The 19,361-nt window shown below is 43.7% G+C and overlaps 1 protein-coding gene across 1 annotated transcript in view; it reads right to left on the reverse strand.

Annotated features, from left to right (window-relative positions):
* The window catches only part of LOC144797630 (protein S100-A6-like), a 34,205-nt gene extending 15,130 nt beyond the window's left edge, over positions 1–19,075 (reverse strand). The window contains exons 1-2 of the mRNA XM_078668323.1: positions 19,033–19,075; positions 3,332–3,487 (exon numbers count right to left, since the gene is read on the reverse strand). Coding sequence (XP_078524449.1) covers positions 3,332–3,475 — 144 coding nt within the window. The 5' untranslated portion in view covers positions 3,476–3,487; positions 19,033–19,075. The remainder of the gene's footprint in view (positions 1–3,331; positions 3,488–19,032) is intronic.
* Between the last annotated feature and the right edge of the window lie 286 nt (positions 19,076–19,361).

The raw sequence follows: 19,361 nt of genomic DNA on the forward strand, positions 1-19,361 counted from the left end.
ATGGCGAATGAAAACGATTGAGGGGTGAGGCAAACCTGAGAAATGATATGATGTGAAAAGATGTGGACGGGGGGTTAAAAAGAGATGTCAGGATACGGTGAAGGAAAGAGATAATAAAATTTCGAAGCACACAGCTAATGTTACCTTTCCCAGTGGGAGAATACAAACAAAACAAGACGGAGGGCATTGCTGTGGGGAGGGGGGAGGAGAAATGCGACACGGCGGGCAGGGGAGGGGGCTGAGCGGGGAGAGCGGCATGAGGGTGTGAAGCAGCAGGGGCCTGAGACGCGCCGCCTTTGATGTGGTAATGCGAGGCAGGCAGGCAGGCGGCTGGTGGCATTGTGCACGCGCTTTTTAGGGCTTGCGCATGCGCAATGACCTAAAAAGCACATGCACTGCAACAAATCGCCAGTGGAATCGCCAGTTAGGTAAACTCTCGATAAGCCCCTATATATCGAGCTCCCGCTCAATGCGCATGCGCATTGAGATAGGTCGCTCGACCTAAAAATGGCAAGTTAATGGCATCTATGGTGATTTCCTGTGGTGATTACCCTGTTAGGGAATTAAGGTGTCGTTGGCCTGAACTATGGCTCTGCTATACACACCTGCAACACCCCCTGTTTGTGGTATAAAAGCAGTGTTCTTTTTAGATCTGTTGTTAACCAAGACATTTTGATTTCACTAAATTATTTATGTATAACATTCTTACTCATAGAGGCATTCAGCCAGCACTCTTCAACTATTAGACTGTTGTTGTGTCATTCATATTTTTCTTCCGCCTACTGCAGGGTACAGCAGGGCTAATGAGTTCGCCTAATTCAGAAACTGACTAACTTGATGGTGAATGACAGCATTCTGCTTTTTTACAAGGACTACATCCACACACAAACTAGTTCCTTTCAGTTCCATGGACTGCAACGGCAAAGCACGCTTTGTGATGCCAAAAACGTATGTTTGCTTTAAGCCAATGTTTATTGTGTAAATTGGCAAGGGCCGGGAAGCTTAAAAAAAGTTTTTTCAAACTTAAGGTGAAACAATACAAGCACTGACAAAGCATAAAGGGCTGCCATTCAATGCCAGTCCTACTGTGTGTCCTCTTATAATGCGTTAACTCATTGATTAATCCCAAAGTATCTATCACTTTAATTAAGTCCTTATTATATATCAGTGACTGTTCTGTTAGTAATATGAATATCATTCAAACCACTGTAAACCAACAGCTGCCCTGCATAATTGAACATTTACCTGGCAATTCAATGTGAAAAATGTGGGGCCAGAATAAATCCTCCCTGCCAACAACTCATATCTTGGTTGACATAACTGGATTTATTATAATTTCTCTGGTTCCAAAGTAAACAAGTGACCTAAGACCTGAATAACGTCAGGAAACTCTTCACAAAAGGGCAAACCAACAAAGACATGTGGGGGCATATTAGCAAGAACCTCGTTAAAATTATCGCCGTTTTAGTGGCAGGAAACTGCCGCTAAAACGGCGATAATGGACTTGCCGATATGTGTTATAGAATTCCAATAGAAGCCCAGGTCAGATGTCCTGCACATCTAACTGTGATAATTTTAACGAGGTTCTTGCTAATATGCCTGTAGATCGTTGACACTCAGGGTAGCAATGTAGCACCTCCGGTCCATGCACCACCTTTTGTGGTTTTAGACAATTAAAGATTGTGTGAGACTTCTGCTTTTCGGACACCTAGCTGCTGGCTGGCTGTCCCCATGCTGCATGTATTATAATACATTTTCTCTTTCAGCATTTGTGCTGACGGAGTTTGTATTCATTTTTACGTAGAATTCTACACTGCCACTTCAACCCCGCCTTGCCAAGGTAGCATACTTGGTGACAGCTTCAAATCAACAGTGACTTGACTGAAGAATATCTCCTGCCTCCAAGTACCACACATACTCTTCTCACACAGGTCGCCCTCCGCCACACACCTCATTAACCCCGTATGCAGACTACGGCCTGTGACTACTTCGCCATATGCCAAAAATGCTACAATACCACACCTTTGGCAATTGAATGCTGCACAAGCACCAGAAAACATAATACAAGCAATGACATCCATATGCAAGAATTGTTCTACATGAGCAGCTCTTCAATCTAAGGTCATGGACATCAAATTTATGAGTTCAGGGAGGGTAGTCACTGCTGTCTTTCACATTTTCTTTGGGGCTCTTGATTTTCTCTTTCTTCCCTAAGGTCTAATGACTCAAAAAGGCAGCACCAGGGATATAAAATAAACTATGAACCCTTCTTAGGTCTGTCAAGAGAGTTTTATTTCATGGTCAGAGCTCAAATAAAAAAAAGAGAAGACAGTGTAGACTAGAGAGGGACTTTTCCTCGGGGAACATCCTTTACAACGCGGATGTTACCCCGCACTACAGTTACGACGCGTCTTTTACAACGCAAGTCGTAACCACGACTTGCTCTGGAGGGCGCTCAAGGACAAGGAATAGTAGATTTACTATTCCAACACCATCCCTACTGTACGTAGGCTGGTGATGGAATAGTAAATTTAACTATTCTAAGTCCAGCACCCCTACAGCGCAAGTCGTGGTAACGACTTGCGTTGTAAAAAACGTGTTGTAACGGTACGCGTGGTAATACCACGCGTTGTACCGTCGTACATCCCTTTTTATCTATACCTTAATTTGCCTTTGACAGCAGGTCAGCATGTGAATCAGCTAATGGTACCTCCATTGCACTAGGTATTGCTTCTAATGACTGGTTATTTTCTATTTTCCCACTTGTTGCTCTGGCTTATCCACTCAGCAGCAAATAGGAGGCTGTTAAGGGAAAAAGTGGACCAACAGACGAGCCGTTTCATATGACCAGATGTGTGAAGTCACATCTGCCACATCGAGCATTTGGTGAAACCATGTCAATGTCTGAAACAGGGCTACTGCCTGCTCTTAAAAAATGAAACAGAAATGTTTTCTTTTTCTTTTTTAAATGCATCCCATTTTCTTTTAAGGAAAATGGGCTGCATTTAAAAAAAAATACTGCTTTTATTGCTTTATTGAAAAAGCAGTCACAGACATGGTGGTCTGCTGACCCCAGCACGCCACCATCCTGGTGAGTGCTGGCCATTCCTAATGGGTCACAAATTGCGACCTGCCTCATGAATATTGATGAGGCAAGTCATTTGGGACCCCATAAGGAAATCGCAACCGGTGTCTGAGACACTGTTGTACATTCCATTTTGCGGGTCGCGAAACGTCGCAATTTGCGATTCGAAAAATGGAATTATCGTACATCCAGCCAGTGCTTCTGTCCTCTCTTGGTGTTTGGGTAGTGGGGCCTTACGGTACTCACCCCACAGAAGATGGGCAGTTCCGTCTGGATCATCCTCACGGCCTCTTTTGTGCTCAGGGTGGTTTTATCATTGTCCGTGTCTGCGTACTTCCGAAAGGTGTCAATTAGGAACAAGAGAGCATCTTCCAGGACAACTTTTGCCATCTCGACTGTCTCCTGAAAGACAAACAACAACATATTTTGGGTGAAGGAGATACTAAACGGTAGTGGGTGGACCAGTCTTGTCATTTGTGGTCTAGAACCCAGCGTGGAAGGTTACAAAATAGTCTTACCTGATCTCTGCCTTACTTTTTTTTTAATCTTAACGTGATGTTTCTGTATCATATTTATGTCTCCTCAAAGGCTGTTGCCTTCAAGGACTGTGGAGGACGAAATGCTGACGAGTGCGAGGAAGCAGGATGGATACGACAAGAGGGCGGAAAGAAAGAATAGAGCTGGAAGGAGAAGTGAGGAAGCGGGAGAAGGGAGAATAACGTTTCATCACGACGGGAACACATCAACATGTTAAAAAGGATATAATATGTCCTACTGGCCTTATAATGAACTACATTTTATTTACCACAAAGCCTCAGAGGTCACCTGAGTTCCACTATTGCTATTTTTCTCTTGAATGAGTTCAACTATTTGCCAGTTCCAGAATGTTTTTTTGCATTTAAAGCAGGGAGCTTCTTAGGTTTCACTGAAAGAAAGCTTTTAGCTGCCTGTTGTTGAAAGATCTCTACCAAAACATGCAGCTGGCTTGGAGGTAGTGCGCTGCATGCCATTAGCTGGCTTTCTTGCCGCTCTCATTTACTTCCTTCTTATTCAGTGGCTTTCCTGCCACATCCTGTGTTTGTCCCTCCCCTGGAGCATAGCTTCTTTATCATCCTATTGATTATCCTTCCACAGGTGACACTCCAAGAGAGTGCAGGTGTTTTCTTGCTCTCTCCGTTGTGTGCTGCTTTCCCGCTCAGTGGCGTAACGATAATTGAGGGGGCCCCCCTGCAAGGTACGTGGAGGGGCCCCCTCCGGACTCTATCAGGAGCTCTCTGGCTGAAGTGCTGTGCTGAGGGGGCCCCCTGGTGCTTGGGGACCCCCCAGCACTGCAGGGGCTGTGGGGGCCTGTGTTACACCCCTGTTCCCGCTGCAAATACCCACTCACCCCTCCCTGCCCATTCCATGTTTTTCCCTCCTCCCCACCACCCCGGTTCATTCTCTGCTTTCCTCGGAGAGGCATTATATTTAAATAAATTTTCTTGCCCTCTGTTGCTCTCCTTCCCACTCACATTTGCTTCCCCCACCCTAGCCTCACTAACTTGTTATATGCAGTGAGGGGATTAGGATGACTAAAAATGCCAGGGCAGCTTTTGGGTTCCAGTCTGGCCCTGTGCATGGCCCTGTTTGTCCCTCCTCACAGCAGCCACAGAGCCCATCTTTGGAATCTGGAGAAGGAGCATGAGATTTGTCAAAGGTCCTCCCGCCCTCCCTCCCAAGATAGGCTGCTTCCAAAGGGCAAGGACTGCTATACCGTCATGCCTGGCCTGCATCCCACACATACTCCCAGGCAGCGACAGCTCCTCCACTAAGGCGGATGAGCGTCGCCCCACTGCTATTCAGCGGTGCAAAAATGGAAAACTAAAATGATAATAACATGATGTTATTTTAATTGTATTTGTCCCTGCTAGGGCAGTTTTGAGGGGTGGGATGGGCTGCTCACTGAGTAAGGGGAGGGGAAGTTGAGGCACTTTCTAAGTGCGCATGACAGTTTAGCCAGCCGTCTTAGGCCAGTCTTGCACACTTAGTATGTTCCCCACTGGGCTGTATTGCACACCCTGGGTGGAGAACATGAACAGGCTCCCAGTCCTTGCCTGAGCACCGAACAACGGCGCTCAGAGCAATCAGGTCGCTGCTACGATCATGCTGGTGACAGCAGTGTTGTGATTGGCTTTGGGGAGCCTGTGTGCTTCCTGCTTCTGTTCCGGGACTCATCAGGAAGAGAAGAGGAGGAGAGACCCAGCGGAGAAGAGGTACGTGTATTTTGTTTTTTCAACCTCCCACCCCACCACCCCTGATTCGTGTCCGCCGTCCCTTCACTGCCCTCAGGGGCCTGTAAAAGATTGCAGTGCTCCAGGTGATCATTGCACCCACCTTCTATGCCTGGCAGGGCCAGTCCATGCCTGGCCGTGCAGAGCCTGGTGGAAGGAACATTGGTCAAGCTCACTTGATCACTGCACTCCCTGGCTGCGCACAGTAGAGGGCAGTGGTTTAGCAAGGGGGATGCGGGAGCTGTCCGCCCCTGGTGGCATGAGTTTTGAGGGCGGCAGCCTCCCCCGCTCTTACCTGCAGTTCATGGGGCGGCAATCCGGACTTCAATTAGCGGCAGAGGGGTGGCAAATGAAAAACAAGCATTGGCATAGCCAATAGGTCTCGCTTGTGGGACCTTATAAGCACATCTTCCACCTCATTATTTTGCAGCCTAGGCACATGTTCCAATGCCGCCCAGCGAGTGGCGCTGTTTCCTCACATGAGGTAAAGAAGGAAGAGAAATGCACGGCCGTGAAAGTGGCTCTCGGGGGGCGCATTCCTTTGAAGTGTCGGGTCTGATGCAATTATGCGAGGCAGGCTGGTTAGGAAGCAAATGGCAAGGGAGGGAGGCTGAGGCTTTGATGTGGGGAGTCACAAGTGAAGTGAATAATTAGGGGAGGAGAACTGGCAGGCTGATAGGCAGAAGGCTCAGGCAAGCTCGTGCACGAAGGAGCTTGCTGTCACGTGATTCACGTGAACTTAAAGAAAACCGCAGCGCAAGAAGCCCTTGGTTTCACGAGGATTTTCAGGACATGAATTCTCGCTCCGCTCGATGCGCTTGCACGCATCGATAGGTCGCGAGACCTAAAAATCCCACCAGCACCCCCGCTCTTTCATTTGGCCACAGCAGGCCGGCAAACATTGGGACCGCCACGGGCAGCCAAACTGCTTGCTACGCCACTGGTAGATGGGTAGTCAGATCAAAATTACCAAGAATGCTCTTGATTCCCATTTTGACCCAGACCCACTCAGAGTTTACTGATTTACTGCTTGTCCACCCCACCTCCTCAGCACTTGCTCGCCCAATGGGAGCGTGAGATCGCACTGCGCACTGCTAAAATAGACACTGTTACAGATTGTGCTTACAGGGTCAGTAAAGTTACAACGCCTGGACCCTGAAGATGTTAATAACTGCAGAAGGCGTGGAGAGCAGCTTCGCAGCTGTCCTGTGTTCTCACCCTGGGAGAGCTTGCATGTTTATACTGGAAGGAAGAGGTTGCTAGTCACGACCGGAAGAATTTGCTTTGTGCAGAAACCCTGCCAGTGCTTCAATGCAAAAGACAGCTTTGTTGTTTTAAACTCTTGATGTTCCCTTCAAGATACACAGCAACTCTTGATGTTCCCTTCAAGATACACAGCGTGATAAAACCTGGCCACTATTTGGTGTGTTTGATTTTGTTTATAAATGTGTACTTTCGGTGTGGGGATGGTAGGGGTCCTTGGGTTGGCTCATTTTCTGTTCTGTGCCCAGATGCACAGGGCCTGGATAGAATGTAGAGGAGCTAGCACCTAAATCTGTGCAGGAATGTGTACACGGAGTAAGCCCCTGCCAGCATGCATGCTTTACAAACATTTGTCCTCAAACCCCGCTTCTCCACCTCTGGCACTCATTAGGTCTAGCCTGGCGTACGCAGCACGAAGCGCTGTTGCCAGCGAGGCTTATTGTTGTGGACTTGCCTCGGAAGTGGGACAGGAGATGGGCACGTGCAGAGCTTTTGGCGATTTGAGCAGGTGTACGTGCACGTACAGCCGCGTGCTCTGCACATCTCCTGTCCCGCTTCCGAGGCAAGTCAGCCTCCTGCAATAGCATTTTTTTTAATGCTCACGCGTGCTCCACACGCCCCACTTACCGGCTCTTGTGGGGACTCTGCGCTACTCCCTGGTTGGTCTCCTCGTGGCAGGGGGGCCTCTTTTCCAGTCACTTGCGCAGAAACACGCGGGGCTCCGTCATGCTCACAGGAGCCCCGCAGCAGCATTCACAAAGGCAGGTGGGCTCCCATCGGACTTCTCTCTGCGGGTGGGCTCCTTCACGCGGGCTGCAACACGCGGGGCTCCCTCAGCTCACGGGAGCCCCGGACACTGCCGCGCGCTCCATGCCCCAGGCAGGTTGCCCGCATGCATGCTCAGTACGTAAGAAATGCATGTGTGTTCCTGTGAATACCCGCATAGCGCGCTTTCAGTTTCCTTACCCCCCGTCGGCTTGTTTACAATAGCGATCGCGAACGCTTGTTCTAATACTAGTTTCGGCACTTGTCTAAAAAAAAGTAGATGGGTCTGAACTCATCGTTTTATGTCTGTGCGTATTATGAATCTGTAATGTCGATAAATAGAAACCAAAGAGCGCTGCCCAGTGCTCTCTCACTCCATCATACCTTTATTTTTTTATAATTGCTCTATCAGCTAGGCTTAACGCAAATGATTTATTTACACCTTTTAAGCCACGCCCGTAATTACGAACGCCATGCATTTTGCAAATGATAGTCGAGCTTCTTTGGCCACGCCCCCTTCAGACACCCCTCTCTCACTCACACTCTTTTCATCCCGCTTAAAGCTGTGTGATGCTGTATACTTTTCAAGTCCATTGCCTACAGAAAGCGAAGTATTGTTATTCAGAGGCCAACAGGTAGGGAATTTGTTGTAACCATAAAATGTGCAGGTTCTCATGTGACTTTTGAGACACTCCTTCCCTTAGGCGTTGCTGCCCTGTTTACTCTGCCTGCAGCAAGCATTGTCACAAAAATGTGACTGTCTGCTACTATAACTTAGCAACACATAGCTGCCAAGTTGAAGAACAATCTCAGTTTCAGGAGGGGGCTGGGCCTCGAAGGGGGCAGGGACTCCTGCCGAGAAGTACTTAGAAGGCACTTTTTCATCCCACCCTGCCCGCAAGCCTCCTCCTTCCACACAAAAAACATACAGAGGCTGGGGCTGATATCCTGGGGTGTTTTCACGCCCTTAATGGACGTCAGCAGTTCAAAGCCGCTTGTAAACGAACTGGAAAACCACTATTTACAGTGGTTTCAGCTCGTTTTCCCCGCCATAGTGTGATATCAGCTCCTCACCAGGTGATGGAAGCCGATATCGTGTGTCACACTGTGGCTCCATGTGAGTTAGCTGGTTTGACAGCAGCACTGACATGTCTGTTGCAACACTATAGTTGCACCACGACCACAGCTAGTTAACCGTAACACTATTTAATCTACTTATACAGCACTTATGCTACCATGCTTCAACAAGCATTTGCAATGCAATAGGTCTCGCATTTACGTGAGTTTGAGCTATTGGCATTATAAATGACAAAGCCTTTTATTTATGCCTTTGTAAAACATAAATAAAAGGCATGGTCATTTACAATGTCAATAGCTCAAACTGGCTTAGTTGCGAGACCTATTGCATTGTAAATGCTTGTTCCTTCTTGTCCTCTCAGAGATTGTGGCCGAGGGTGGGCGACCTCAAATCTCAATCGTGTCTCTGCAACAACGCTCAACATCCTCTGATTCTGGGCAAATTACTTAATCTTCCCGTGCCTAATAAAAACAAAAATTAATGTGTGTGTCTGTAACAAAACTGGTGCTCATGTAAAGCGCTCTGATACCCGATACCTTCGGGTCAAGTTCACGCTATATAAAAGTCCCAAAAACAAATCATAAAAACAGGCCACACATCATTTGGTCAGGAAAAACATTCCCAAGCTTATTTCTATTTGTGCCACATGGGTAGGATTAATATAAGGGAGATCTGGGTGTTCAGCGCCTTGTTAAATTAATAGCTGACACTCATCCTGAAAACCAAGCTGGAGCCACCGGAAATACCCATATTGTGTGTTATTTTGTACTGTTTTGCCAAGCTAGATAAATATTTATGAATTACCTCAATAGGAGCACAATGCCAAAGTTTCATGAAAGGCAGGTACGTTCAACATGTGAAACTATGCCAGAGATGTGAAAATATATTTTAAGATCCTTCACTTACAATAAGAACTTTTTAAGACAGGGAAGAAGGTGGAATCAGCAAAAATATGCCAATTGTTGCCAAGTGTGGTCGCGTTGTATAGTAATCATGTATCAAAGGATGTGGGAAAAATGTTGCTCAACAGTCCTTTGGGACATAACCATCAAAACGTTTATTGTTTCTACAAGGGAACACTTAAGAAGCCAGTTGGCAAAGCTGGTCATAGGTGTCTTTACCATTGCAGTTCCAATGCTTTCCCCAGGTGGAGCTGCTCAAAAACAAGTGCTCATGCTTCTCACTGGCCAGATTTCAACCGGTCCAATTTACTACCCAATTGCTGACCTTGTGCTAAAACAATTCACGCCAGGAAGGGCAGCAAGCAAAGTTGCTACACTGCATTGCGTGCACAGGAGAGAGCTGAACAGTGCTATATCTATTAAGATATGGCATTCTTCAACTCTCTACCTGCGCTGTCATGTTTGTTGCTGCTTAGTGCCAATGCTGGCAACCTTCCCTACAATAGTAGCCTGACTGCTGTAGTTTAAACCCTTTTTGACAGGTAAATATTTCCCTTTTAATTATTACAAAGTAACCTTATGTAGGTTTTGTAGCCTGCAAGGTAGGGTCCATGGTATTTTAAAGTGGAACATATAGAAAAGTAGTGTTACGTATCCCTACAGTGACAAGACCCGAAAAGCTATTTTCACTGTAGCAAGCCTAGCTTTCCTATGTAGAAAAGCAGAGTACAGAGTAAAATACTAACACTGTATCTTGGTAAAGGAACCAGCTAGAAAATAATTATACAACTATTTTTAATAGTTATTAAAATCCAATTCAATGGTGAAGTCAGATTTTGTATAAACATTTAGGAACAGTAACTTTAGAAAAGTCACCCTTTCCCAGCCTGAAGTTCCTCAAGGCTAATTTTCATTAACACTCCAGCTTCACACAGCCTCTGCTCAGCCTGGAATAGGTGTGAATGAGGTGTGACATGCCTCCCAGGAGCAATCAATAGGCTTGCCTTAATGGGCAGAGGTAACTCATCTGAGCTCCACAGAATATGCAGGGTGGGCACTGTGGGCCTCCTTTTGATATCACAATGTCAAATACTGTTTCACATGTCTGTCGGGCCACATCTAACACTTAGGGCACACTTGAAAGAGAAAGAACAAAATGCCAAGACAATTCTGGTGGATCGTGTCTGGTTGATAAAGTAGATCGCTTTTGTCCTACCAGACTCTGGGTTTGATGTGGGTACAATGCCTACTTCAAACTGTATTTTAGTCTTAGGTTCCGGAGGATACTAGTATTACCATAGTAAACTCCCTACTCACACCCTGAGCTTCGGAACTCATGCTCAGGATGGCCAAAGACCATTGCCATCTTGGATCTACTCCAACACATTGTGTAGTGTTTGGAGGGAGGCAAACAGAAACTACAGCAAATGCAGGTAGGTGAGGACATGAGAACCTTTACTTCATTGGTCAGAGAGGAAATAGGAGTGTCTTAGGGGGTCTGTCTACCACCCACAGACAGATGAACCCTACAAAGCTGGACCCTCACCCAGCCTTCACCAGAAGACTCAAAAGAGGGCTGGGCCTGCTGTCGGTGACCAGAAAGAAGTCCTAAAGAACTGGACCCACTCCCTCTTGTAACCATGACAAAGAAGTGGATGCCAAAGGTGAGTTGGCTGGTCTCCGGTGTAGATACACGTAAATAACAAGCTGCAAGATGCCTTTTCCTGGAAGTACTCAGCTGACTAGTGGCAACTGGAGCCTGCTGTTGGCTTTTGCCTGACATAGACAGTCTCTGAGTCTCTAAGTGCCTCCCCTAGGCATTGGTGCTGAAACCATTTTCAGACTGGGGGTGCTGCCATCCATTTTACATCACTAAACTCAGAGGGGTTCCGAAAAATCCAGGCATCACACAAAGAACAGGTGTTGTGATTGAGTCACGTCTATTCAGCACGAGAGTGATAAGAGTGTAGTATGTAGCTGCTGTGGCATTTAGAAGAACACTTAGATTAGATTAGTAAAGTAATGCTTATGCAGCGGGAGGTAGAGCCCTGTCACTTACATATAGCACATTTTTCCTTGGAATGACCACTAAATTTGCACAGAGATACGGCATTTCTGATAAAACTATTGCACACAGAAAGGATAATGCGTGGAAACTGATTTTTAGAAAACATGCATCATTTGCACATCGCCAAGTAAACTGACTTGATTAGTTTTGATCCGATTAAAAAATTTGCTTCCATCACACTTCAGAATAAGAAAACAAAGTCCTTCATTTGGGGTTCCTTTTTTATTTATTTTGACATACTTGTAAACACCAATATCCACGTTAAAAGGATAAGCTGCAATTTGTCAGAAGACATAGCCTAGTCTTTGATCTCTGCCGTTGCACACACGGAAAATGTGACAAGATAAAAACTAAATTTAAAGCCAGTTATTGCTCATTCACCCTCTAAAATGCAGCATGGGTATTTTATGGGGTGCTGCAACACCCCCGCACCGATACGAGCACCTACGTCTTTGAGGCCCCGGGGGCCTTAGAAGTGTACTCCTGCAGTTGGTTGAGACTCAGAGGACTAAACCAGAAGGAAAATCTTTGACCAGGACAAACAGGGTTGGTGTATCCAACCGGTGCTCCATCATGGTCAGCCTCATAATGCGCCTAGGTCCCAGGCTGTCACCGCCTTTGATTACAATAGGTGCCTTGTCCATTCGTGCACTATTTTAACTCAAACATTTAAAAAATATATCTGGCTCCCCAGTTTTGGAACTGCATAAATACTTTTAACATTGCCCTAAATTAAGCCAGCCTGCTCTGCGCCAAAGCTACCAAGGGTTGAGCTCTGGTTAATTCTCTGGCTTTGAGAGTTCTTTCTGACAAGAGCTGTGATACTCATGGAGGGGAGCAGTCACCCACCACAAACAATAATCCAAATTCTTACACTGTAGAATTGTCTTCAAGTCTCCAGTTTTTCAGACCTCTGTTCTCCTGATCTTCTATCATCCTGCTTCAAAGTGCTATGTCACCTGATCTTTAGTTCTTCAGTCTGGCTGACTTTATAAGCCTTGCACTTTGGGAAATTTGCAAAGTTTTGTAAACTTTTTGTAACTTTGCTTGTGAGTAAAATTTCTCGCGAGAACAGTTTTTGCGGAAGAATTGTCTCACCAATACCAAAGCAAGAGCAGTTTTGGCTACAAGTGGCCACAAGGATGCTAATCTTGTTAAGTGATAATAGTAGGCACTCACCCTTCAATGGTCAAACTACTCTAAAACCGTAAATACAAATGAACAGAAAAATACACAAAAGGGAGTGCCTCAATAGTCAAACCATTTTACTGTAGAGCTTCTCCCCTCTTGTCCTTCAGAAAAAAACACATTATTTAATGGTGTCAGTATCAATATACTTTTCTCCTAGATCAAAATAACATGGGAGCCTTAGTGTGAAGTCTCAAAAGAGTTCTGTATATTATTCTTCAAAACATCAATGATTCAGTCCGGCCAACACGTTTCATCCTCCGAGAGGACTTCATCACGGTTTCTTAGCTGTGGTGCTGCGTCGTATTATCCTGTGGGAGCTTACAGAACCCAATGGGGTGTGGATATTAAGCTGATATTTTGAAATGGCCTTCCGTTATATTCCTACAATATAAAATGAGCAATACACATGTCTCAAGAATATTTTGAGAGAAATTATTCCCTTACACTTAGACAATGATGGGATATTGCTGCAAAGAAATACATAAACTCTGATGAAGTCCTCTCAGGGGACGAAATGTGTTGGCCGAGCTGAATCATTGATGTTTTGAAGAAAAATAAAGGCACTGTTTTGAGACTTCCCACAATTGCTCCCATGTTATTTTGTTCTTGGACAAGAGTATAGTGATACTGACACCGTCCTATAATGTGTTTTTTTCTGAAGAAAAAACGAGAACAGGCTCTACAGTAATATTGTTGGACTATTGAGGCACTCCCTTTTGTGTATTTTTCTGTTTCACAAAAACCTTTTGCGTGAAAATTTTCACAGATTGAAGGAGATTTTTTTCTATGAAACATATTTTTATTGATTATGTTCTCAAAATGAAGATTTTTCATTTTTTACAACATTTTCAAAAATTGTGACGTTTTAAAGAAAACTTTAAAAAGGTTGAGGAGTATATCACATCTTCACACACACAGTATCTTCATCTTCTTCTGCCCATCTGGCCACTTTGTTCCCACCCACCAGATGATAAGGATTTTGTCCTTCTCTGTTCTGTTGTTCTTACTTTTTGTCACACTGTCATCTTCCATTATTCTAGATTCTATCGGTGTCTCTTATCCTCTTTAAGACGTTGTTTTTTTTAACCTTAGTTCAATTTATCCCTGTGTCTCTTTTTTCCACCATTCATTTTATGGCCTCTCTTCTTTTCTTTAAGTAGCTTTGTAACTTGTGGCAGCCTTAGCTATGCTGTTATTTGTCCTTCTGTCTGATAGCCCCCCTTAACTCCCACATGCTTCTCATGTATCTGTTATCATTACAAACACTACTGAAAGAAAAAGATTTGCAACAAAATGTTTATATTGAAATTGATTTTCTAAATAAGAATGCTCCTACATCTAAATCTGATTAATAGGTATAAAAAAATGCAAGTTTTCTACAGATAAGGGTTTTCGATTTGATGCTGTTGCCTAATTTTAAATACTGGATTCTGCAGGTGAAAGTCTCACAGTTCTAGCTTTACTGGTGTGTTGAAGGAATTTACTTAAACCTGCTTAAGAAAATAACCTTTCTGTAGGTGAGCTGCAAAACTGGAAAGGGTGCAGCAGGCTATTAAGGCTGCCGAAAGGGGCATTCCAAGCCAACGCCCCAAATCAATCTCGAAAGGGCAGAGGGAACCAGCAAAAACCAGATGTAAGCCTCAGCAGAGCAGCACACAGGCGAGTTCCACCCCCTTCTTTCTGCTGCCGCTTTGATCATTCATGGATATTAACCTCTTACTGTGCAGCTTTTTGTAAAACAAGTCAAACCATTGTCAATAAATGCATGGAGAAAATGGGTTTTGCATCAGACATTCATATTTTATCACGGGATTCACCCCACCTAAAAATAGAATGTAAGGTCTAGTTATGCAACTTTGTAGTGAGCGCGACCTTAAAAAGCAAGAAACTAGGCAATAAAATGGTCTTGCTCAATACTCTTATCCGAGGACTCTTGGAATTCATTCCTGGCCAGCAGAACAATGAAAGAGAGGAACTGGGAAAAATACCCACTAAGTAACTCATTTTAAGACCTGCACAAATCCCAGTTCTTCCACAAAGGGAGCATGGGCCACATCAGGATTATACAAGGGGCGTAACGCAGGCCCCTACACCGCAGGGGCCCCAACTCTTTAGGGCGACCCCAGTCAGCCCTCAGCCAATTCATATTTCTGTGAGGAATGGGAGACTCGGGGTTCCCGTCCACATTTTGAGGGGGGGGGGGGGCGGCTTCATTTTGTGTTACGTCATTGGATTATTATACTTGGCACTCTAAAGTGCACAACATGGGTTTTGGCCTGAACATTTTGCATCAGGAAAAAAACAGATGTGAAATGTGCATGCAAACATCCATATTCAGATTTCAGCGCGCCTCAGAGGGGTTTTGAACTCTAATGGTGTGATAACTCCACTTGGGCTACTTTTATAATTCGCGTCATAAGAATATAATATTTTACTTAATGGCCCTTCAGTACGGATGAAATTCACCCTGTGAAACATATATATATATATATATATATATATATATATATATATATATATAATATTTTATATGTGTATGTGTGTTTCCGGTCTTCTTTTGTATCGCAACAAACCACAGACATCAAGAGAGTGCTCCTCAGATTTATTTTATTTTAAAGTGCTATTCGTGCTCCCGCTGATGCCTTGCTCGCAAACAATGGCACCATGTTTCATATATATATATGATACTTTGAGCAATAAAAGGAGATTGCTGTTAAAACCAAATCTGGTTGTGCGATCCGTTTTTCCTTTGATGGGGAAAAGTTATTGGCATATTGAGCGGCGTGGGTTCAGCCGCAGGATAACGCACATGCACGAGCGCTGCATGAATCCCGAGTGGTGAACCAACGTGGATGTGATATATATATATATATATATATATATATATATATATACACACACACATACATACATACGTGTGGGTGTGTGCATGTATATACACACCACTTTCTGGCCAACATATAGGGAACAATGATGTATTGGCTGATTGCAGAATAGTGACATTTAGCTAACCAGTAGAATATTTCTGCTGCCACTGTCATTATCATATATCCCAGACCCTCCTTCTGATGGTCACTGCAGTATTCGGCTACTCAGACACAAAATAAATGTCCGCTCACCCAAGACAAGATGAACTGACTTCAGACTAATAAGACCTAACCAACAACAAATCTAATATTTCACCTCATGCCAATTAATATATTTGTCAATGTCTGTGTTCCTGTTTGACATGATTTGGGATTCATTGACCAAGTGGTACAACTTCTCATCAAATACCTTTACTGAAATGCTTTATTAATTTTTAGAATGAGAAAACACGTATATATTTGGAATATCTGAATATTAAGTAATTTGGTCCAGTAAAAGAATTGTCATACACTCTACAGAAACTGTTTTATCCTGAGGCAAAAACTGTTTTATCCTGAGGCAAAAACATGTTGACATGATGAGAGGGAGGGAGACGGCCATTCCCCGGCAGGGGATAATGAAACCCTCAGTACAGAAGCCTTCACGCAGAGTGGATTCTGCCCCTCTGCAAGATCCGAGGCACCAGAAGTCACTTGGTTGCCTTTAGAATTCTGAAAACAAGTACAAGTAGACTCCATGGGGCAGATTTATGAAGGCCTTGCGCCGCCGGTGCGTCACTTTTTCCCATGTTAAAAATGACGCACCGGCGGCGCAAGGCCTTCATAAATCTGCCCCCATGTATTTGGTGTGGCAAAATTTAGTATGGCCTTCTGGTTCAGGCGTATTAAGTGCCAATGAAATGATGTGGACATGGGGTTGTTGTGACTCCATTCCGCCGATGGTATCTACGGACGGGGGCACTGGCTTTGTATTTGTAACCTCAAAGCCAACATGGACCTGTTGCTTTTACATATCATGTGAAGGTTATTTTAGTGAGTCATTAATTTGTACATTGGTGCTTTCAGTCTGTAGGAAGAGCTGCTTCAATTAAACCTTAATATTCATGATTTTTTATCCATTGGTATGTTTTAACTTCTCTATTTCCCTGTCAACACCTGGTTTGTTTTTATTCATGTATTTTGTATCTTGTTTATATTTTTTTCTGTGCTTTGATGATCATTGTGATCGAAATAAAGTATTTGTGTGTATGAATCAAAACCGTATTGAAACTTTTCAGTACTTTTAAAAACAAATCCTATCATTGGTCTAGCATGGACTTTGAGGACCTTGCAGCAAATTGTATGAGATTGCTCTTTTGCTATGATCAAGTACTTTTCTGTTGGAAAAAGTATTTTGGATGACTTAACATTTAGAGAAGATGATACAGTAAAATCAAGAGGGTTTTCACTGTGAATTGTTTTTCTGTGTGTTTAGAATGCTTTATTTAGATTATATGAAAAATACAATACAGAATATACATGTCATATTAACTGTGAATTTGTTTTGATACCATGGACTGCACACACACCAGGCTTGGTTACAAGTCTACCTATGAGCCATCATGATGCAGGACATAATTGACATGTATTAAAAAAAATTGAAAAGATATGCCCAAGAGTAACACAAGAGATTTTATGACCCTTCACTTTCAATAAAAGCGTTTGGGGGAGTATCACACATTAATCATGGCTTGCATGTGACCTTTGGAGGTATGAAGATTTTTCATAAGTGTGTCACATAGTATTGTAGATTTGTGTTAAAAACGATATTTACATTTCATGGGACAGTGACACACCAGAAAATGATATTGTTTGCCTCAAAACGTATATATTCCAAACACATTTTGTGATCAGTTCACAAAGCTCTCCATGTCATTGCATTGCCAGTGTTGAATGAATTGCCCAGAATCAGGTGATAATGCTTTCAAGCTCCTCTAAGGCCTGGTGTCCTGTCAGTCTAATGCTCAATCTTAATGCTGATCTTGGTCCATCATAATTACCAGCGAACATATGTAATGCACTAAAATGAGCACGCGGGTGTCTGAACCCTGTGCGTGAACAAAATTGAAAGTCAAAGTCTTAGAACAGCAATGTTTTTAAGAGATATCTTAAGACATTAATGCTACAAAGGATGACATATCCCTATCCACAAGAATTACTCATTCTGACAATTTCACTTTATATCACAGCGTGCCATTTGGATGTTTTTTTCCCCCACTCTGTCTGCTGCTCTACTGGTGCATTTGCTTAAATTTGCCTCTTTCTTTACCGGATGAACTACCACGTTTTGCATTGATTTAAATCCAATTTCTTATTACCCACCGATATTATGTCAGTCCTCCTGTGTCAAAATCTCCTGATTTTAGTCATCCAATGGCCAAGTCTCCTGTCCGCCAGTCTGTTGACTTGATGCCTTTGAGTCTCCTGATTTCGATTTTTTGCTCTTCCAATTTCCTTCCCTCCTACTTTCTTCCCTATTAGGATCTGCTTTTCTGTCTCTCCACTTGTTCAGTCACTAATTCTCTTCTTGTTCTGGCTTCTGTACTACCTTTTTCCAAGTTTCCTAGATTCTACTATATGGTCTCCAGTTCTCTTGATCTTCTAGTTATCTTTTTCCAAGTAGGTGCCCATGTGATCACGCCCTCCTACATTCTAGTCATCTGTTCTCCGGCTCTAGCTCTTGTCACCATCCGCTCCTTTCCAAGACTCTGTCTCCTGTCTTCCCGATTGTCTGCTCTTGTACCACTTGTCCAGCCTTTATTCTCCCCTCTATAAATCTCCTGTTTCCTGTCCTTATTCTTTTCTTTACTTCTGTCTCTAAGTCTCCTGTCTTCAAGACCACAACCTTTTTGTCTTCCAGCCCTTATCCTCAAGGGTACATCTGAAATCTTCTATCCTCTTTCTCTTCTGACCCGTGTCTTTGCTCTTTTTTTGTCTGATGGTCAGTTCACTTTGTCTTCTATCCTCTGGTCTCCAAACTACATGCCTTTAGTTCTGTTCTCTAGTTTCAATGTCTCTTGACCAACATAACTTCTGCTAGTGCCCAGCCTCCATTAAATATCTTTCAATTGCCTGTCTCCTGATGGTGTGACTCCTGGCTGCCCAAGCTATGTTTATTTTATGTGGTCTGATTTATGACTATTTTAGTTTAGATGTCCTCTGGTATGTTTCTCCACTACATGTTATCCCAACAAACTTTACAAGAAGAGAAAAGTTTATGTTTGTAAATATCCTCTAGACCATTCTCCACCTATAAGTAGATTTGTAAATGTCATTAATACATTGGACTACCTTAAAATATTTAAACGTGCGTGCACGCAAAATCAAAATATATGACTATCCAACTGGAAAACATATAGCACCTGCATTTTATGCGCATTAGGTGTTTTCCATTTGCTGACTCATTTTGAAAGAAAAGGAGTTTCCCAGGTGAAAGGTGCTAAATTCCAGCTTTACTTGAACAATGAAGATATGCAGAAAAAACAGAAAATAATCACAGCTTACCCAAGTGACACAAATGGAACAGGTTCAGCAGGCTGAAGAAGGCATCTATCGCGGAGATGTATAGAGTACTTATAGAAGACATTCCAAGCCAACGCCCACCAGTAATCCTCATTATGAACGACGAGGTCAGCAAAAACCTGATCTATCCCTCAAGAGAGCAAGCACACTCCCTAGCCCCAGGCCCAACCTCTGCTCAGCCTAAGATAATCACTGCTTTGCTGAATTAATGACTCTGCCTGCATGATTCTTAAAATGTACAAATCTTACCGTTTCTAAGACATCTCTCAGAATAATAATAAAACATGGAGGGCAAAGATTTTAGAAAAACA

Source organism: Lissotriton helveticus, chromosome 12 (assembly GCF_964261635.1).
Source record: "Lissotriton helveticus chromosome 12, aLisHel1.1, whole genome shotgun sequence".
Lineage (NCBI taxonomy): Eukaryota > Metazoa > Chordata > Amphibia > Caudata > Salamandridae > Lissotriton > Lissotriton helveticus.